At 43.4% G+C, this 21464-nt stretch overlaps 3 protein-coding genes across 3 annotated transcripts; 2 read left to right on the forward strand and 1 right to left on the reverse strand.

Annotated features, from left to right (window-relative positions):
* The first annotated feature begins 432 nt into the window (after positions 1-432).
* On the forward strand, positions 433-13311 carry LOC131281940 (uncharacterized). The gene is made up of 3 exons (XM_058311314.1): positions 433-499; positions 9854-10054; positions 13100-13311. Exons 1-3 carry the CDS (start codon positions 433-435, stop codon positions 13309-13311), a joined length of 480 nt encoding a protein of 159 aa, XP_058167297.1.
* A 1559-nt stretch (positions 13312-14870) lies between these two features.
* On the forward strand, positions 14871-15800 carry LOC131291133 (uncharacterized). Its single transcript, XM_058320328.1, has 2 exons — positions 14871-15011; positions 15156-15800. The coding sequence occupies exons 1-2, from the start codon at positions 14945-14947 to the stop codon at positions 15551-15553; spliced, it is 465 nt and encodes a 154-aa protein (XP_058176311.1). The 5' UTR covers positions 14871-14944; the 3' UTR covers positions 15554-15800.
* Positions 15801-16040: 240 nt separating this feature from the next.
* On the reverse strand, positions 16041-16787 carry LOC131281372 (uncharacterized). Its single transcript, XM_058310700.1, has 3 exons — positions 16669-16787; positions 16341-16523; positions 16041-16269 (listed from the first exon to the last, which is right to left on the reverse strand). Exons 1-3 carry the CDS (start codon positions 16715-16717, stop codon positions 16046-16048), a joined length of 456 nt encoding a protein of 151 aa, XP_058166683.1. The 5' UTR covers positions 16718-16787; the 3' UTR covers positions 16041-16045.
* Between the last annotated feature and the right edge of the window lie 4677 nt (positions 16788-21464).

Raw genomic sequence — 21464 nt, forward strand, 5'->3', positions numbered from 1 at the left:
GCGCCATTCGAGCCCCAACACCGCGGCAATAACGCACGCGATCGCGCTCTCTAGTCTTGCAACAGACGCTCGCTCGATCGGACGTGCCCTTTGTCGCTCTTCGGCTGTCGCCAGTGTCAAGTGTGTGAAAAACCTTCACCAGCGAAAAGTGCAGCTTTCCCGCGCAAGTGTGTGACCCGCGTGTTTGTGGCGACGATTTGTGAGGTGGAAAATTTGGGGCCGAAAGTGTTTTGTGCCCGAAACAAACAAACAAACAAGTTCACCTCCCGGACGATCTGGGGAACATCGACTGGTGCGTAGGTGTTTTTAACGGTGTGTCGACACAGCTTGATCGCGGTTTGCGAGCAAAGTACCGAAACAGAAGAGAAGAGGACCACTTGCCTTTAGTTTTCTAAACCAACGCCACCGGTGACCCTTACCTTTCGTAGCATCATGGCCGCGAAGTTCGTATCTGCGCTGCTGCTTTCAACGTTGCTGCTGGTGGTCGACTTCGAGCCAGGTAAGCCCCGAATTGACATTCGAGCCCGTTCGAGGCGCTTCGATTGCCTAACGCCAAAAAATCAGACCGCGATTTCGAGAGGAAGGAAGCGTTCACGGACTGTTTGATTAAAAGCATAAAGCAGAAGTTTGATTGGAAGATGGCTTTCATGTGCAACATGTTAGTTAGAAACGGTTAAAAATTTCGAGTAATGTAATAAAATGTCGGAAACCTGATTTCCGGAGCGGATACATTCGAAATTCATTTTATTTGTGCAAAGGATAAATTATGAGGAAAACTAAAACCTAAAATAACTGATGTAAAGATGAAAACCAAGCTGGTTATTTTTTACCTTTTGATGTCACACATTTCTCATGCTACTAATAGAATACTTGAATTTCAAATAAACTTTTTATTTGTACAAAATAAAAATGCAAAATATTCTGTTTTCGATCATTTCATGCAATAAATAAACCATAAATTACAGCTTGGGCAATTTTTGAATTTTAAGCAAACATTCATTGATAAACATGGAAACTATGAAGAACATGTTCGATATGTGGTTTAACACTCATTAATCTGCATACGGTCGTCAAAATCCAATGCCGATCGTAAACACTGAATAGAATGCTTTCAGCTTAAATTGCCACTTTTCCACTCGAGAGTAAACAGTTTGTCTTGCTCCATGCTGACGACACCCTTCCCCGGGCGTGACTGATGTGGAGGTTTGTTTTTTTCTTTCGAATCTACTTGATAAAACTCACATACACGTATCATCGAAGAAAACAAAACACTACGAAACCAGATTAGGCGTTCGGAGCAGAAATTGGGACCGAAAAGTACGATCGATGCCCTGAAGCGCCATCAGCACTGTTTGGCAGCTCATTAAAAACAATTCATTGTGTTTGTCGACCTCTTTCAGGGGGGTGGTTGAAGTTGTTTGGTTTCCCCCTCACCCTTTCTCCCCTTGGGTGGACGATTTTTCTCGCGCACTATTAGGTAATGGTTCAACAAGAGAACTGAACCGGAGAAATGAAATAGGTGAAGACACACTTAAGCGTTTTCCGGAGTCCAAATCTCCGGATTCGTTTCGACATGTTTTGGGGTGTGTTTAGAGTACGCGTGTTACTGTAACCAGCCAAAAGAGAGAAAGAAAGAGAGAGGGAGGGTGGAAGTGAAAAACAAATCGGTTTAACCACTTTCCTTGAACCACTTGAGGCAATGGGAAAATGAGTACGCAGCGCGCCGCAGCATCACGAAGATCAATTAAAAACGCATCTTGGCGCCCTTTCCCGGTCACAGTAAAAGAAAGAAGGGTGCACGCAACAAGGCAACAAATAATAAAAAGACCAACCACGACACGGTTGATCCCTCGTAGTCGTTGTTGTGTTGTGTTGTGGTGGATGGCCCTTCCCGGAAGAAAGCGAAAGGGCAGCCACACGGGGACAGCCAGCAAAATAGTGGGATTGCATGTCACGAGAGTGCGACATTAATTAACGATAAATTTAATCTATTTCACTGCCTTTTACACGAGCATTCCAGAGGGCCGTTTCCTTCTCTCTTGCTCGGTCAGCTTGTCTTGCGTTCCTTGGGAGCGATGAAACGAATGAGATTGTCGAAGGAAAATCTCAAACGCCTCGTTCTAGAAGAGGGGGGGGGGGGGGGGGGGGGTTTAAGCATATGGCATTCCATATGCTATCCGGTTGCCGTACACATACGACTTCGACGGCGAGCCAACTGCCCAACTTTATTGACGAGTATTTATGAATTCAATTAGCTAAAATTCAAGATCAAAAGATCAACTCCAGAAAGCGAGCAGAAGGGTACTCCAGTACTGGCTGTCTCTCCCGGTTCTGGAATCATAAGCTCGTGGGTTTCTTAATAAATGTAGTTAAGTTGATCTGTTTTGTCGTGGTACGTAGACCTAGCTTCCAATACCAGTTCCAGCCGAGCATGTGCGAGCGTTTCGCCAACGGTTTTCGATATTCAAATCGTGCCCTATCCTTTTGCCAGCTTCACGCGACACTTTAATTGCCAACTGCCAAGGTGGTGCAGTTAAGGCTGGTTGCGATCGCGATCGTGGGTGTGGTGGGATTATTTCTTCCCCCCTCCCGCTGGAGATAACCTCCCAACGGCTAACAACGAATCTACCAAGTGGTAACTTGTTCTGCCCTTGCATACTTTAGCACAGCGGTTGCTCCGTACTGCTTTCCGTCGTAAGTGTTCGACTCCAGGTTGACTCATAAAGAGGCAATAAATGGAGTTGAGCGGTTGGTTGTAAGCGACACGGGACTGTTTTAGAACAGCAAACAACCTAGGGATGGTTTATTTTTAAGTTAGCAGACGCCTAACGATGCTACACCGTAATTCACTTGTCCGCCAATTTAGAGGTAATTTGCATTCGTACTAATGTGGTGGTAAAGATGTATGAAATATTACGTGCACACGTGAGAAAAGTTTAACAGCCAATCGTTTTGAAATATGCATGAAAAGTAGCATGTTTGTTAGTGAATGGGCTAATAAGCTGTCCTGAGTTACGTTTCTTCAGGTTCAAAGATTATTTTACATATACATTTACATTTACATTTATTTATTTACAACAATTGTTTGCCTCAAGGGCTATACAACATACAACTTAAATATAGCTTAACTATTATTTTGCAAGTGAATTGAATCATGCACGTATTATTGAGGCTAAGATAGGGGGTTACATTAAGAGATTCGTATCACATCATAAACTTATTAAAACCATGTGCAGTTTGATGCAAACCATTTTTTTGATATTTGGTTAATAATGTAAGTCGCTAAACATTAAAAATAATTAAAATATTATTTAAAACTGACAATTTTGGAAAGTGAGCTTTCGTCTTCGAATTTTGAAGCAATCAACATTTTAAAAACATAAGAAAGGAACATAAGGAAGGAAGGAAATTTAAATATGAACAAGTTGGTTGAACACTTACAATTTCTAGTTGGTTCTTACAAAATATTGTTTGTTTTACTTTTCTCCATGTAAAAAAGGTTCATGCCAGAAAATTTATTCGATAAAGATAAATACAAGAATGTTTAATTAGGTTTATACGCAGTTTAAAAATACCGCCTTTCATATGGTTTGAGGTCACTGGTTTTTCAACGATGTTCCCTATTGTTCCCCTTACCCCCGAAGAGCCGTGCATTATGTTACACTGGCGATGGCCACGTGTTGCCCAGACACATCGGTGGAACCGGTTGACAAACGTTTGGTTTGCCCTTGTGCCCGAAGGCAGCGAAGACGCCACCACCCTTTCCCTTGGCCCTTCCCTCGGCTCTCCGAAGGACACACCAGCATCCACCAGTCGGGTCAGGACGGTGATGTCACGGTGTGTTGTGCCGTACGCATACCGCCTGACACACTTGAGAACCGACGATAATGTTACTCCATTACGCGCAGAAAACAATCGTACACGCCCGCGCTGTTGTTAGTACGTGTTTGGCTTAAGGGGTTTTGTTTTGTTTTTGTCGGAAAACCGTCAACAACAAGTCCATATTAATCCACCCCCAGGTACGAAAGGTGTTGATTGGGATTGGGACGAGTCGCCATATGTAAAATTACCCTTGAGGTGATTTTATTTTACACCGAAAAAAGGCCCGGAAATGGTGATTACATTTCGTGCTATTGTTGGGACTAATTTCTTGTCTTAAATGAAGGAACTAGGGATGGATTTGGTTGGCTAAGCGGTAAGCAGTGCTTCGACCTTCGGAAGATAGTTGAATAATATAATCGAGAATAAAAAAAAAGGTGGGATAATTGTGAGGAATTTGTGGTCTCTAAGTACTTCCTCTCTTCGCCCTGCCACTTATCATAATTTGCATTAAGCCCCAATCGTAGAGGACCCCCACAAAAAAGTTGTCCACACCCAACAGAGAACACAAGAATAGGTGCTTGACTATGCGATCCTCAAAAAGGTGCGCAAACACATCTTGCCCATTATCGTAACGCCCCGTCTGTTGTCTGTCAATGTCGTTGGAAAATGGAAACCCACCCAATGTTTTCCAACTCCTCGTCGCGGCGAATGATCTCATCGATGGCGTTCTCCGATCGTGCGTGTTCGATTAGTGAATTGCGAATACATTACGCACCAGTTGCCACCGGAGTGACGAACGGCTATCGTGTCCACGTGTTGTCCGTAATCTTAATGCGTGGAATGCGGCCAGCAAATATCCGATCCCCGCTCGGGGAAAGAGAGAGAGACACGGGGAGTTCGATGTGGTATTTAATAAATCACATCTTGAGACGCTACTATGGCGACACACGGGGTTATCTCGCACGAAGTCCATCCGGCGACGAACAGGTACTTGCCGATATGCTTGGGACGACGGAACATACTGACCACCCAGTGTCCGGTGGCATTGAGGCGTACATGTTGCGGGGAGAATTTAGGACACCCAACGATTGTGCGCTGATCGCACGCCGGTGCGGCCACCCGGAGTCGAGTCGTGCACCGTTTGATAGGCCGGTGAAGAGGTCATCGATGCAAGCGGCCACTGCTAAATAATCATGACGTGCGCTTAGCCGGGCTTTATTGCACGAACCTCGAGCGATTGTGATGTTTATTTATTAAATCAAAGTTTGCCATTTTTTCAACCATCGCTCACAGTTCATCAGAGGTGTCGTTCGTTAAGGCGCTTGTTTGCGCCATCAAACCTCCACGGTCGACTTTGTGGAGCCTCTGGATTATGTTTTGATAGAGCCAGCACTGATTAGTATCTCCTTCCAGTGCGCCACAGTTCCAGGTCCAGAATGTACAGGGCAGAGTGAAGGTTTGGTCCGTCAAAAACTAACATCGCCAACGGACCACACCTTTCCAGTCTGTCTTACTAATCGCCTCCTAAATGGGTTTCCTTTAATAGTCTTCTCGGAAACCGCTGCGTTGGAGTCGCCTGAGGCGAGAGTGTACGAGGCTGAGGGGAGTAGTCCTGCTAACCCACATCCAGCTGGTTTGAAGCTGATGACTCCGAATCCTAATGGCCTTTAAACGATCCAGAGAAAAATGTGGTGGAAAGGGGTTGAAATGAAACGCTAACTGTGAAAGGTTCGTCGTCACGCGTAACCGAAAGCCATTTGATTTGGTTTGGCGGGAAAAACTTGTTTATGTTATGTTTTCCACCGCATGCGGCGCACCCTCTGACATATCCGAGGCGGTAATAAAAGAAGGAAGGTGGCCTATTCCATGTTGCCAGCTTTCCGGGTTTCGTGGAAAATGTTTGTACTCGTCTGTTCTGGTGCGTGTGTGATGTCTATCCTTGGTATCACCAAAGATACGTGGGGATCCCGAATTTATTGCCCCCTCTCCCACCCCCCTCCCCTTTGGGTTTATTTGGAAAAGCCGGCCGCGTGTTCGTACGGGATGAAGCGTAATGTCGATGGCGCCATTTTTCATGCGTGTGTTGTCTTAACTTGTTGACTTGTCGTCTATGATTCGTAACCGAAAGTCCCTTAATGCGTCTGAAGTTTCTTTGGGGTCCATAAAACGCAGTTTTTATGCACGTTGCACCCAACTTGACCCCGTTACAACTAGAATAACAACATATTTTGGGGGATGGACCACCAATTCTTCTATTGTTACATGGTTTGAATGGCATTTCTAAACGTAAATCAACAGGAGAAACAAGTTATTTCATTCTCGAAATATGATTTGTTTGATCGTTCCATCGATTCCCTCTTCCTAACTTGTTGATGTAACCTCGACACGCTCAACCAATATTTGGCCACCGCCAAAAATGGTCCTCTGGAGCGCGTACCATGTTCATGATGATGTCAGGAATATGTTGCCCGAGGACAAACCAAACATCAGCGTCAAAAGGAACCGGTTGGAAGGGATCCATTCGGTCGGTGACCGTTATCCGAGGAAGAAACATCAACTCAAGCTACACCAAACAAAGAGCACATACCAAAACTCGCCAAAAACCGAACCGTTGACCAACGGGACGGGGTGGGGGGCATGGTGATGCGTTGGCCTGTGTCGATAGTGCGTAACGCATTCCTTCCCCGCGTTGCTCAAGAGGGTTTTTCACAGCTCCGGGCGACAGTCCGCCGTTTTCCTTCGCGCGTGGGGAGATTTATTTTTAAAGCATCATATTTTTAGCCCCCAAAAAACGCAACATCTGTTTTTGCGAAACGGTTTCGTTCGACGTGTGTGGTGTGTCACGAGGAATCTTCTAATCCCGTCGCTTTTACGCGCGCCGGAAGCAAGGTCTCTAATGTATATGTTGCTATGGCAACTCCTATGACGATAGGATAAATAAACTCATCGTAACCCTTCGATCACATCGCCAGGTTTCGGGTTCGGGCGATCGAAAACATAATTTCATCACCGCCATTATTGCACCGCCGAAAACGTGCGATGGAATGTATCTATTTGTTGTCTTTAAAATTCAAATTTCAATGTCGGCCCGGTGGCTTTTAGGGGTTGTGGAAAGCAGGCGGAATTTCTGTGCGTTTGACATTCAGGTCTTCTATGAGTTAAGCATGACGCGCGTTGACGTTCGTGGCGCGGGATCGTTTGGGAACAATTATCTCCGGCCACGTGACGGGGATTGGCAATCGGGGAGTCGGCTTCTAAGGAAGTCTGGTGTGATTAAAGTGCAGATAAGTGGCATTCCATCATCAGCAACCGGTGGCTTTCGTGAAACAGTTAAACCAGGGGTTGACAAGCTTTGTCGCTTCTCTTTAATTAGTATTATAGCGATGACTCATGGTGTATACTTGGAGTAGTGTTTGACTTCTTCGGAGGTAGGTCGATCATTATTAAAAAACTTTAATTAGATTTCCACCTTTCGGCCACTCGGCATGGGAGGATGGATTATTGACTCATGAGCCATAGAACTTGATCGATGTTTGATAAGTGGAGTTGAATCATACCGTTGTCGCTTGAGCGTCACGGTAAAAGGAAGGTGCGTTCGAGAATTAATATGCGCACTCCGTCCGCTTACATCGAGAGACTTTATTTTTCCGCCGCGTATCGGAATGTATGTCAAACAAATGCAGTACTTTACTTTGTTCCCGCGTGGCCAGCGTTGCGCCATAAACTTGCGTCTATTAAAACCAGCTGCACACGCTGTCGTGTCTCCTGAGGCCTGAGGTGAAGAATACCGCACCGGCCTTCGTACATTACGAAGCCTCGGGCCCATCGGAACGACGATTACGAATAATAAGCGCGTTTAGAATGATTTATTCTCAGGGAAAACTATTCCACTCTCGGTCTTACGTAACCATGCGCCGATGTAGAATACCGTCCAGTGCATATATTGCGCACCGCAATACGAAACTCCTCGAACAATCATCTGGCATGCGCTCGACTATGAGAATTGAAAGCAACCTCCACTTGGACAACTCATCCCCGGCGACTTGGGGGGGTGTGATGTTCAGGGTGTGAGAACTTTTCCATGGATACTTCAACCCCCATTTGCGACTGCGGTTTCCATCCGGGAGAAGTACTTGAAATTACTATCATTTATCCGTCAGTCGAGCGCCGTCGTGAGCTTGATGTTTGATTAATGCCCCTACGTCCGTCCATATTTTGACAGATTTCAGAACGAATAATAAAAGCGCGGATTGGGGTACTGAATGATCACGTTTGCACGGGAAGCCAACTGTCCACGTGGCCTGCCTTTTCCACATTCACCAATCACCTGTCACCGGATCGGACGGATTACCGGTGACGGGTGAGGCATATTCAGCACCTCTATTTGTCCTATCATTAGCGGGATTAGTCATACATAAAAGATGCCCGGAAGCAAACCTTCTGGATAATGGGGTTTTTTTCGGGAATTTGTCCACCCCGGAAGTTGATCGGTTCCTGCTCAGATGTGTCAACACTTCGCTTTTTCCTTTCAGGATATCTGTGGAACCGTTGGAGGACTAGAGTCCTTGATTGGTAACCTTCAATATGGCAGATGTTGATACAAAATTAATTGGGTTCACCGAACTCTAGCTTGTCAAGCATATAGGGGATTGATTTATGGACTCTTGGGGGTCAACATCCGGTTTGCCATGTCGAGATCATTTATAATAAATTGAGCCTAGAATAAATGGGGTACTAATTTATTTAAATTATTAATTTTATTGGGGGTGCCCATGGTGCAGCGGTAGCGCGAGGAAACACCACACCACAGGTGTGGAATCGAATCTCGAGTCTGGCACCCTCCGGTATTACGAACGGCTGACCACCGATCTATAATATACCGTCTTTCGGTCACACAAACTCTCTTCGGAGAAGAGGCCTTGTCCCACTAGGGGATGTCGTGCCACATTAAAAAAAAAAAAAAATTATTTAAAAAATAAGAATTATTTATGGTTTACTTTCGTTGAAATTGCCCAAAATGTAAGAACAAAAAAAATACGTGTTACTTATAACGTAACTCATTCCGTTTTTGGTTGAACTTGTCTATTTTTCAATTGACGATGATTTATTCTTTCATCTTGCATGCGAACTCCAATTGAGAAAATATCTTATTTTAATCGCAAACTGATGCTTCCCTTCGTTCATCGACACTATTTCGATCGATGCTGCTCTAGAGGGCGAATTGAATAAATAATTTCCGTAACGAGGTGTTAACATCAGGTCAAATTACTATTACCCCGCGGCGTTGATGGACAAATTGTTGGTAACCGTTGGAGAGGCATGAATTTAAAAGAAAAAAAGCATAAGCAAATCTGACTGAACCATCAACAAACGATCGATCTGCGGATTCGGCAGAAACTGGGTGTTGGGAGTGGCCCTGCGGAGTAGTTTATACTAGTTGGAAGTAAATAAACAAACGTGTCGATACGGCCGGGGTGTGTTACGGCATCGAAACCCCCGGCGTAGTTAACAGGCATGATTGATACGCTAGGATTCACACGTGTGCTTTTGGGGGCCGAGGTGTGTATGTGTGTGTGTTTACGCTATTTTTGCCACCCACCACAAAATATCTAGCAGTAGGCAAGGGCAGCCATAAGAAGCAATTACGTCACGAAACCTCGATCTAATTTCGTACACCGAAACGACGACGACCACCAACATCATCACTATGTGTCAGTAAGTATCAATTCACCGTGCATTTCACAGTGGACAAGCAAGTTATGGTATAAATATATCCTCGGACCGGCGAAAATCCGGTCAAGGCGTGTGCGGAAGGAGGGACCGGTTTTCAGATTTAATCCCGGACCCCTTTGTGAATGATTCGCTGAATGATGGCAATTAGTTTGTTTTAAATCGGCAAGTCCACCGTATTTTCGGGCAGCCAGACAGACTGGCAACTTCCTCTCGATTGTAGTATGATTAGGCTGAATGGCGGCCAGATTTATAATAGCTCGCACTAATTTCCCTCTTCATTCCCCCTTTTTTCCTGCAGCCAACGCCCTCCGATGCTGGCGGTGCTCGTCCGACGCCTCGACGGCCGCCTTCTGTGACGATCCGTTCACGCAGGAGATCGTCAACGAGCAGCAGCGAAAGTGGAGCTACGTCGAATGCAACCACCCACCGCAGGCCTCCTACCCCTTCAACCAGCAGAACCAGCAAACGCGAGCCGTGTGCAAGAAGATGAAGCAAGTCAGTAAGTAGCACAAAAGGACGATGCCGAAGGAAGGCAGCTATATCCTGGCTTAATGTATGCTCCAGCGAGGGACGATATAATCGGAACGATGAGTTCGGGAAATGGGACACACCCATTAGCTAATGCGGACGGCTAACGGCCCGTGAGGCTCTGATCCGTTTCCTCCCATATCCTGAACCGGGCATTCGTTCCCGAAGCAGCGGTGTGTTCACGTGTCAGAGCAAGAGAACTTTTAGGGAGTGCCGAAAAGATTTATAACTTAATTTCATAAGTGCACGTGTGCTCGGCACTCGCTCGCTGACGGGGGGTTTTGATGGTTTTATCGGTCAGGTGATTTGAAACTGACACCGAGCACGCAGCGCGAGACATCGACGTCCGTTATCTGATGGCGCAAAGAGATACTTAGAAATGACACAATTTCGACAACGGCTCGTCTCGTGCTCTTGGTTTCAACATAGCCGAAAGCTTGCCAAAAATCTGTGACTTTTGATTTTATTTGTAGCTTAATTTTTTTTTTTTGAAATTTGCCTAATTTCTTGATTTTTATGTTTTTATTTATTTGCTTACTAATTTTACAATGGGACTAAAAAATGTTTTCCTAGGTCTATGTTTGTAGTTATCCGAAAAGATAAAGGCTCGATCCTCGCCATGTGTTGATAGGGCCATGCCTTGACGAGCCTCCTTTTTGGGTCGTGGCAAAGTAAAGCCTTATTAGCTGCGGATAGAATTGCCAGTCAGTTTAATTACCATTCAAACCCACAGACATTTACCATATCAAGACGACGGTTCATGCGGGCACACTGTTGCCGGAAATAACGACCAAACGACCAGCTATCGACTTTGGCAAACCTGGCCCTTCGGCATAGGGCTTCAGTTTTCCCACGTAAAACTAGTAGAAATGTGAAAAAGAAGATGAATGGCGACGGCACAGCAGTCCAACAACGACAACTGGCGCAACCGGAAAACCGGCTGTCCCCCCCCGGCCCAGGAGGAACTTATCATGCACGGGGCGTACTCTTGTCATCGCCCGGAACGACGATGATCGTCACAGTCAAATGTCTCCGTCGCCGGTTGATTGGGCCATAAAAATGGAGCTGGAAATGGGTTCTGGTGGCCCCCACACGCCCAAGAGAATATCGCATCTGTCATCATGCGGAGGTTTTTATGTATTAATGGCGATGTACTTCCGACTTTAGATAGATCGACCGTGGACCACTTCCGCCGTGTGGAACTGTTGGAAAAAATCATGGAATTCATATTTTTTTGTTTTTACTTTTATTACCCTGTATCGGTTTGAGAGAAATTTTACTCCAGTTTGAACGAGTGAGAAAATGTGTTATTTTAAGTGTTGCTTCAATCATCCCCCTTTTCACTCGTAACGTTGTTTCGTGCTGGGAGGTGCTTGTCAGAAACGTGTTCATATTCATCATAAACGAGATGGCCACTGCCCCAACCATCTGCGGTGTCCATTACGCAACCAACCTCCGTTTTCTTCTTGGTTTTTAAGCGCACAAGCAACCAGAACCCATCATTGGTGTTAGGAGCATTCTCACTATTAAAATGGGTGGCCTTTTGCCCCGGTTCGTTTGACCTTGCAACCATACGGAGATCCATCACCAACGGAAAGGAGCCCATGCAACTGTTGCGGGGGAAGAATGCACTTGTTGCAATCAAAATTAAACACAACAAGAATGTCATACCTAACAACCGACACCACGTGCGCGCATGAATAAAACTTGACGGGTTGGAAAATCTGCACGCGACAAACAAATTGAAATTAATCTGTCCACTCGCTATTTTCATGATCAGTTTTCCGTGCATTTTGGTTTGATTGCATTTGTGCATTCGGGCACAACGATTTGATTGTAGAAAATTGACGTGACATGTAACTAATTACTACCGCCTACCGAGATGCCCTTATCGTTCGATGGCAATCGGGCACAACGTGAGCGTTACTGAAGCATGGGAAGCTGGCGTAGCTTAGAATAATGTTCAAGAACTTTCCGAGGTGCATTATTCACCTCGGAAAATTCTTGAACATTATTCTAATTCCAGCGTGCATTTCAAGGCATCAATTGAACCGTGGGAACTGCATGTACCATGGTTCATGAATTACGGCAAGTTATGAAATTATGATTTTTTTTTTGTCTGAACATTGTTTGCTTTGTGTTTGCGATTCTACAGAGGTTGGCAACCTTTTTATTTAAGTTTGCGATAAACTGAAGTAAAAAACAACGTGTATCAAATCGTTCCAATTATTTATCAAACGCTGCCGAAAGTTGCTCTTTATAGAAAGTAGTTTCACTTAAAAGTTATATTATGTCATATTAATTTATTTTTTATCATACATTTTAAAACATACTTTATATGATCGTAAATGTTCCCTACGTGATACATTTTGAGTAAGAATGTTTTTTAATTTTTTTTTAATTTATATTTTGCTGCTATTCGATGAGCATTTTTACTATTGTAGAACTGTTTTATCTGGTGCACGATGAGTATTTTGGGAAACATGAAACATTGTTTCAAAATAAGCGCCGGATTGAACATGGTGTTGTTGAAAGATTAATTGTGCCGATATCATCTGGCAATTAGCTGAACAGAAGCTCACAATGGTCTTAAAAATGCAATCACCTTCAGCGCGCCATTGCTGGAACGGTGATTATTGTATCACACTGGCAAACAATTGCTGTTTGTTTCGGCTTATGTTCTACACGTGACGCTGTTCGAGAACGTAGGGGTCGATCGTTTGATCGAGCGCACGATTATTCATGCATCCAACACCCCATGCCCCCAACGGTGGACTTTCAAGTTCAAAGTTATACCTTCGCGATTTGGTTCGCATGAACGGTTCGCATTTGAATTTGAACAACGAATCAACCTTGACGGATGCGCCGGTTTGCCCTTGTAACGGTGACCAAGAACGAACCCAGCACAGCTGCTTCTGTCGTCGCACGATCGGTTGCTGATGATGATGTTCTTATTTTGAATAAGCCAGTGCATTAACTCATCACATTTTTCCGCTTGTTTTTTTCTCTGTTGCAGTCAACGATCGTGTGGTGGTGTCGCGCTCCTGCTCCTTCGAGGACGTCAATGCGCCACCGAACGCGTGCACGAACACCCAGACGCCGTCGTACATCAAAACCGAGTTCTGCGAGACCTGCCTCACCGACGGCTGCAACGGTGCATCGCAGTACGGGCCGGCGGCGGTGCTGGTCCTCGTTACCGCCTTCCTGGCGAAACTGTTGTCCTGGTAAAGTGGGGCCACCGAAAAATGCAAGCGAAGTAGCTACATCATACGCGCCCAGTCGTCCAGAGCAAGGAAGGACAGATTTCTACAGCGATCGTATCTCTCGTTTCGAACATAAGTGCACGACGGAATTGTCACACGTTTTTGCGGAATCTCATAGCGCACCGGCTCACCGGACGATGCCTTAGGACGCTGAAAGTGTCCGGTAGGAGTAAAAGTATTCAGAATCGAATCCAGTTTTAAATCTGCATAATAAATCATAAAGGATGCAACATACTACATTAAGTTTGAAGTGTACGTTACGAAAGCGATCTATTAACATGTGTACGTTAGAGTAAGTTAAACCGATAAGCAGGAAGATCAATGTACAAATTTCATTAATAAATCACAAGCATATCAGTTTACAGCAATGGCAGTCCAAAAACAGCACTAAAAGCTGCAAATACAAATATTTGACCCAAATTGAATATCAGGTATGATTCCAATTCCAGAAGTATGATTTCATCCACACTGACTTTGTTGCATGTTACATGATTCAAAATTCTAATAGATTGATTGTAGATCACTTGGAGTTACGTGCTTATCGTAACCGGAATGATAATGTTACAGAGAAATTTGTTTTACAGTTGAAAATGTTACCTAAGAACAAATATCCGTTTAAGAAACAGCTGACATCCATCCCATATGTTCTACGCATACCGAATAACACTAAATGTACATAATTTAAAGTAAATTCAATAAAGTTCCAACAAAAACGGTGTTGCTTATTTCTGTTTAATTGGGTGAGAAATGAAAATTTAGATGATCGACGTCGTGTTCTGGTAAGTTTTAGAAAACACTCTGAAGCTCTTTGATAACAGAAATGTTTAATTGAGTTACGATGAACTTACATTCATATGGCACATAACACAAATTAGATTTGCGCGTAATTTGATTTTTTAAATGCTGCTGTAGGTTTTGAATAGGTTTAACAAAATTTATTTCATTTGTAAACCTCATTAGGCTACAGCCCTGGTAGACCGATTTAAATTGTAAGTCGTTACGTAAATTCCAAAATTGAAAAGCTTTTCAGCGCACAAGGGTAAATTTCTGTAGAAGCTGAAAGGTACTAAAACCTCTTTTCGTCCTTTTATTTGAGAGACTATTTGTGAAACTAGAATAAAAAAAATCAAAGATTAAAAGGATTTGGCAATTTTCGTTTTGAAAATCATCTTTAACGCCAAGGTTTATCTACCCCTTAAAGCTAATTTCCGCAATAACTAGAAATTACAGACAAATCTTACTCTAGAGAAAGTAGTTTATCTATCATAGATCTCTTATATGAGGCATGAATTAATAAAATCTGCCCAAAGACTAAAAACCAGTTATAATAACATACTTTGGTCATTTCAGCCGTTATTTCAACATGTGATCAAGGTGCTTGAAGCTATGATGTAAGAACCTTGTATGGGAGTTGTCAAACAATGACAGCACCATCGATCATTCAATCGCAGACGAAACGCGAAACAATTAGCCTCGATCGTGTGCCTTAAAAACTAAATTTTTAAGAATATTCAGTGAAATAGTGTAGTATCGAAGCCAGCTCTGTTTAGAAAATCTCTACTTGACGACACAAATAATCAACGAAATACTCAAGAACCATGCAATCTCGGAGCGTTTGCTTCGTAGTGGGCAGTTTGGTGTTGCTTGCTTTTGGCGTCCAAATGGGTGTGTACCTTGTTGTCTGCCGCACGCTTGATCGAGTCTTTTCATCGCATTTCGGATGATTTCTTTACTCAATCACAACGCTGCTGACTGGTGAATGATTTACTGATTGGTTGAATAATCTCTTGCTTCCATCATTTATTGTAGGCTTCGGCATCAAATGCTGGGAATGCCGTTCAGATTCTGATCCCAAGTGCGCCGATCCGTTCGACAATAGCACACTTTCGATTACGGACTGCCGGCAGCTGGATGAAAAATCGCATCTACCTGGCGTGAAGGCGACGATGTGCCGTAAAATCCGACAGAAGGTGCACGGCGAGTGGAGATACTTCCGTAGCTGTGCCTTTATGGGCGAGCCGGGTATCGAAGGCGACGAACGGTTCTGCCTAATGCGCAGCGGTACCTACAATATCTTCATGGAATACTGTACCTGCAACAGCAAGGACGGCTGCAATGCGGGATCGTACCGCTCCCCGACGATGGCATTAATATTAAGTGCCTTGATAGTATTCTTATCGGTTGTAGCAGTTTTTCGTCGCGTGTAAGTCCTTCTGTGGTCAGGGCATAGGTTAGCAGAATCTTTATAAAACTCTAGAAGCCATAGAGAAGTTACGATAATTGGAGGGGAGTAACTGCATGCGAGTAAGTTACTGTTGCTGTGTTCTATTTGAAACGAAACATTCCGTCCACTAATGGAATCTCATGCCAGTATTTGGTGCAGCTTATTTTTTAACATTTCGAACACATGCTTTTTTAGCAAAACGATGAAATAAACCTTTTTATAAAAGTATTGAATCAGTAGTGTAGTAATTTTATTATTTTGTGAACGAAAATCCAACATGTGAGATGTATAGATTTACATTCTTCTTTTATTAAAATTTATCTTTTTAAAACATATTTTGATTTGTCTTGGAGCTTATAAACAGCTAGTTTTACCTTACGATGGAATGATTCAGATCTAAATTGGACGGTACAACTGGACGGATGTGAATTCTATCGGACATGGAATGCACAAGAAATTGTGAGCCGATCAATGCTTACGAAAGAATCTTAGCTAGAAAAAATGTTTGTAGCAAAACCAGACACAGTACGGCATATCGAGCGGGTACAGTTTTCGGTGCATCGTTGCACTCATCCTCCACGCAGTAGCATTCTTCCCAATAGACGCCGTTCTCGTATACACCCCAGTTACAAACTCCAGTCACACCGGTTTCCGAGACGGATGCGCACTGCCGAATGACCTGACGCCATCGTCCATCCCCTGTGAAGAAAACCTCTTTGAGTATGATCGTTCCATCCTCACCGAGTGAGCATTGTGGGGAGAAAACTTACAGATAAATCCTCTCGGACTTTGATGCACAACCTTCATGCAGAAGGAACCGGGCATATGAGATTCCTCGCTGTTGCATTCGATGGCAATGTTTTGCGTGATGTTGAACGCTTTGTAGGCTCCACAGTTATCCTGACCGATCGGGTCCGTTTGCGAAGAACACTGGTAACAGCGAATGGCAGTGGCTGGAAAATGGAAATCAGAACAGGTATAACAAGATTCCATTCTAGTGCGAACTTTCTTCCGCCTAACGAATAGTGCCACTCCCTTGTCCCTGAGCGTTAGGTGTTGAGTGAAATGAGTCACCAGGAGCCAAACATACACACTTACCAGATCCAATACTGATCGCGACGAGTAAAGTTTTCATTAAATTGTTCATTTTGGAATGATTGTAAAGAATTCCAATGGTCACAAAACTAAAAACAAACTAATGAGAAATAAATGAAGCGTTGCGCTGAGTTGTTTACAAATGTTGTTAGATGGCAGTAACCAAGGTACTATTATTCGCAGGTGACGTGTTGTAGGTCAATTTGACATCTCGCATTAATTTGACACATCCGAACCATCGGGCAACAAGTGGTCAAATTCGAAGTGGTCAAATTGGTCGTTAATTTATCTGATTTTTAATTTATCGGTAATAGAGTAAATGACCGTCGGGCATAGTTTTTTCGGTCGTGGCAACACCTCTTTTATGACTATATACCTAATGCATGCAATAAGTGATGCATTAATTCGTTAATTTCGATCTGCATGTTGCCCCACATTACCTTATACATTTTATTACCTTGAGTGGTGATTGCTTTTATTTCAATTATTCACCATCGTTATGTGGGCTATGATTCGACATAGATTGATCCTGGGAAAAAGCTTGCGCCAAGTAGCGTCGAGATCGATTCGATCGACTTTCCCGTTGTGTACGTGACAACATTATTTAAGGCAAAGCGATGTGTATGTCGTGTCTATCTTAGCACGTCCCATACTCGCGGTAGCTGCAGTTGTTGGTTAAGTAAATTGGTTGACCTTCGATGACGTTGGCTGAGAAGTTGCACACCACGTAGACGGTTATTTGGTTTTCCGATGCGTCGAATTCCATTAGAGCACACCCCACCTTTGTTGAACGATCGTTCAAAATGTTTGCCTCGTTTTCTGTGTTGGTACTGAATTGTAAAAGAAAAAAAGATCATGAGTTTTCATTCGCACATTACTCTTTCTTCAAATTCAAAATACTTACGACGCCGAGTAACTGCTGAATGATGCTTCACCATTAAAATATGGGCTAAAATCGTTGTTACTGTTGAAAACATAAAAAAATTTGCGTGAAGTGGTTAATGCTGCTAGGAAAGCTGGTGAGCTAGTGTAAGTAGCTATAAACTGCCCAACATCGACGTAATCTGCAGTATTCCTACAATCATCTCTCGCGATTATGCAAGAACGTGCATTGTGACCGGCCTGTGTGGCTAATTTCGCGTCCCACCGAAGCGGGAACATTCGATCAGCCTCAGGATTACCATTCAATCCCGAGGCATACGTATCGCGATAATAATTAAAAGTGTTCAAGATGTAATGTTTTTCTGCTGCGAGAACCTTTTTTACTTTTGCGTTAAGTCCATCGCATTCCGTTCCTCCAGTGATCGGAGGTGGGTTGCACCCGACATTCGTAAGCCCCGTAGCACAGTAGGCATTCAGAGCACAGGAGTCCGTCGGACCTGGATCAGGAGTAAGTCCTCCAAGGAGGAAACAAGCTGTGAAAGAAATCGATCAACGTGAGAAAATGAACAACAAAAAGTTCGCTTTCAAAAGATAAAGGAAACAATCCATACTTACAGAACACTAATTTGTCCATCTTTACTTGTGCTCTAAAGAGCTGGCCTATCGAAACACAATCAGTACTGGCGAGATTGGCAATGTTTCTCGATTCTTCAAATCTCGAAACGTGCCGCTTTTATACCGTTGAAATATGGATATTTGCATCTGCGTGGCGTGTCATAACATATGGTTTTTGAAAATGTACGTTATCACCAAGGCCCAATTCACATAGGGGTTTTCTGGAGCCAGCCGTAAGCAAAACACGCCCCTCTTTTTTGAAAAAAAAACCATGGTTTCTTGTAAAAGTACCGGCTGTTAAAATCAAGTAAGCTACGTCGAACAACGAAGACAAACGTTCAACGAAAGATGAAGAAAAAACGCAGACGTAAACTGTACAACGTACAAGAAAACATATTCATCGTGAGGCTGGAAGTGCAGACGAAGTAGCATCTGAGAACTTTCTTGTCTGGTTTGAAGAGATAATTGTAAAAAAGGGTTGTAGATACTATACAACAAAAACTAACTCAATTTTTCGGTAGACTTAGGGAAGTCCGTTCGCTGCGCTCACTGCGGGCGCGCCGCCGTTTCAAATTAATTTCTTTGGCTAAACTAGTTGGTTCAGGCTATCCATCCTGTGTAGTATAATTTACAGGGTAACTTGATGTGTAAAAGTATATTTAAGTGCGTTAGTGTTCAAATGTTCTAAACGAATGCATGTGCCGCGCTTTGCATAGCGTCAGACACAAATGTGACCCAGTAGGAAGACCAGGATCTAGGAAAGGTTTGTTCAACAACAGCGGCAAAATGAAACGCTAGCTATTAGGTTTGGTTAGGGGTTTTTATTTTATTGTACAAATATAGTTTACACATTTGCATTCCGGTTTTATATGTATGTTTTTAACAGTGATCGATAAACTATCGTGTAGTACGGCAATATAGAATAGAGTTACAGTTTTATTCGCTAACATTTTCCGTTCTGTATTTTGACTGCCTTAATGTTTGGCGGAATGTAGCCCTAGCAAGATAAAGGGATCCCCATCAATCAGCTAGGCATGTTTGAGCAACTCTATAACGTTGTTGGTTTTTATGGTTTCATACCTACAGTTCCGTAAAACAACAGAACAAAGTGTTTAAACATGCTTACCCAGTTGATGGAAAAACCCTCTAATTTGATGTGAAAGTGTCGTCATACTTTTTAGCAAGTACTTCTCCACCTTAACCCTCTAGAGATATAGCTTCCATTTTGTGTCGTCTTTTTTTTGTATCAAGAGTAGTAGTGTATTTTTTTCTTTAGCATTTCAAACAAGTGTTATTTATTTCCCTTGACGGGAGCTTAGTTGAGTATGAGTTGATTCGAGTCATGGCTAATGTATGGATTGGTTTATTTTTATCTGCATCATTTCAAGTTTCAAGTTTTTAGTCAATTGGACAAGCATATCAAAGTAAATTGTAAAGCTGTTTAAAGTTACTGTAACTCGGATCAATCCGGTATCAGTACCTTGAACAAATCTGGTAAACAACTTCAACATGCTTTCCCACTTGTTAAAACCCTTGAGTGGCGACAATCTGCTTATTTAATGAGATGTTTTACTTGCTTTCTGGAGCATTTGTGTGTATAAATAGTTCCTAACAGTTCCTAACAGCTTATAACTCGTTTCTTTTTTTAATATAAATATTCCATGCATAATTTTGCTCAACCGCCTTTCTCCTAGAAAATATTAGTTTAAAATGAACATTTCGACACAGACAAGATTTTAAATACAGCATCGGGAAAAAACATTACAAATATAGTTAGTGAAGTATGTTCTATATTGTTATTATGTTGCTTGGTTTTAGGGCTTGTTTGTAGGTTGGTTGTTTCAGGTTTGTTTCCTTATTATTCCATATCCCCCGAACGGCCCTCGTACGTTGACTAAACTTGCTAGTCGCAAGCCATTGCACTCGTATTGCTTGTGAAAGTCACGTTCGTCATCGCAATAAATACAATAATTTATAAAATATTTTTCAAAAACCAACCTCTTTCATGTAAAGAGTCACTGTTGTCCTTGTTTGTAGCGTTGCAAGTCTCTGCTGTCTCTGTCCATGAAATAAAAACGCCTTCACCAGGGTCAAGCTCTACCGCGCACGTGGCTAGTTTTATTTTATTAAAAGTTGAATTTTAAATTTCTTTTCTTTAACCTTCCCACACCGGCATTTTAGATTAAATGCCCTCCAAGCCACGGCTACCATCCTGTAAACCTTCATTTTCCGCATCGCCTGAGTCATGTATCGCTCCTGCAGCGTTAGGGAGAGTGTTTGGTGCGCGTACAATAACAGCAAGGAATGGTTCAAAACATAAAATATAGATCACGTTGAAGAAACAGGACCAAAGATCAAGTGGAATGGTTCGGGAATTCCTGGGAGTGCAGTCGAAAATGCCTGAGCAATTCTCGTGGCACGAAGTAAACCAAAAGAAAACTTTCCTGTAGCACAGGCACACAAAAGAATTCGACCAATTCGTCGTCGTCGTCGTCGACGAACGGAAATGGGGAGCATTTTTTTTCTGCCATGGGAAAGGTTGCTTGGGGAGTAATTGTTGATTGCCGCGCGAAAAACCCCACCCAAACACGTCGGCGTAACGTTGCAGTAGGGAAAAACGAAAAATAAAATCACTCCCGAACCGATGGGGGCGAGGATTTGCCTCGCTGAAGGCCGGCCCTCAGGATGTTCTCCCGCTCCCGTGTCGGTCGGTGCATGTTTCCTCGTATGCACTTTCCCCGTTGAAAGAACCAGGGGAGCGGGAGAGTTGTAGCTGGTGGTGCGTGGGAAAAGCTATAAAAATTTAAAATACAAGGCCCCGGTTCCGTTACTAAGGGGGTTCCGGGGACGGTTGGCTCTACACGTACCACGCGGTGATAGAACGGGAGACTGGCAGGCGGCCAACATGTAATTTTCTTCTTTTTTGCTGCATTGCAAATGGTCGAAAAGAATTGGAAAGCAAATGTAGTATCCTCCTAGAATCCACTCCGTGTTCTCGTGTGTCATCGTCCTGTCGTGGTCGTGCCTGTTGCGTCGGTTTGACAAATACGGTACAATGTGGCCTGCGGCATTTGCATTCTCCTGTCGCTCCGAAGATTGACGGGCAGCAAGTTCCATGCACTTACGTCTTACGTACGTTACGGCACACTCCAAGATTGCGTTGGAGACGTTGACCGACCGGGACCGGTTGGAGGGATAGGCTCATCTGGAACTGCGGTTGTGGATGCTGCAATCAGCACGGTGGATGCGGTGTGGGTTTGTATTGTATATTGTTTGTTTCACACATAACGTTTTAATATGAA

This window comes from Anopheles ziemanni, chromosome 2, assembly GCF_943734765.1.
Source record: "Anopheles ziemanni chromosome 2, idAnoZiCoDA_A2_x.2, whole genome shotgun sequence".
In the NCBI taxonomy this organism is placed as follows: Eukaryota; Metazoa; Arthropoda; class Insecta; order Diptera; family Culicidae; genus Anopheles; species Anopheles ziemanni.

Bases quoted from the DNA above. Each gene is read 5' to 3' on its own strand.
- LOC131291133 (XM_058320328.1), top strand. From the start codon at position 14,945: ATGCAATCTCGGAGCGTTTGCTTCGTAGTGGGCAGTTTGGTGTTGCTT. The intron at 15,012-15,155 runs GTGTGTACCTTG...CATTTATTGTAG, and splicing joins TGCTTTTGGCGTCCAAATGG to GCTTCGGCATCAAATGCTGG.
- LOC131281940 (XM_058311314.1), top strand. From the start codon at position 433: ATGGCCGCGAAGTTCGTATCTGCGCTGCTGCTTTCAACGTTGCTGCTG. The intron at 500-9,853 runs GTAAGCCCCGAA...TTTTTCCTGCAG, and splicing joins GGTGGTCGACTTCGAGCCAG to CCAACGCCCTCCGATGCTGG. The intron at 10,055-13,099 runs GTAAGTAGCACA...TCTCTGTTGCAG, and splicing joins CAAGAAGATGAAGCAAGTCA to TCAACGATCGTGTGGTGGTG.
- LOC131281372 (XM_058310700.1), bottom strand. From the start codon at position 16,717: ATGAACAATTTAATGAAAACTTTACTCGTCGCGATCAGTATTGGATCT. The intron at 16,524-16,668 runs GTAAGTGTGTAT...TCCATTTTCCAG, and splicing joins CGCGATCAGTATTGGATCTG to CCACTGCCATTCGCTGTTAC. The intron at 16,270-16,340 runs GTAAGTTTTCTC...TTTTCTTCACAG, and splicing joins AAGTCCGAGAGGATTTATCT to GGGATGGACGATGGCGTCAG.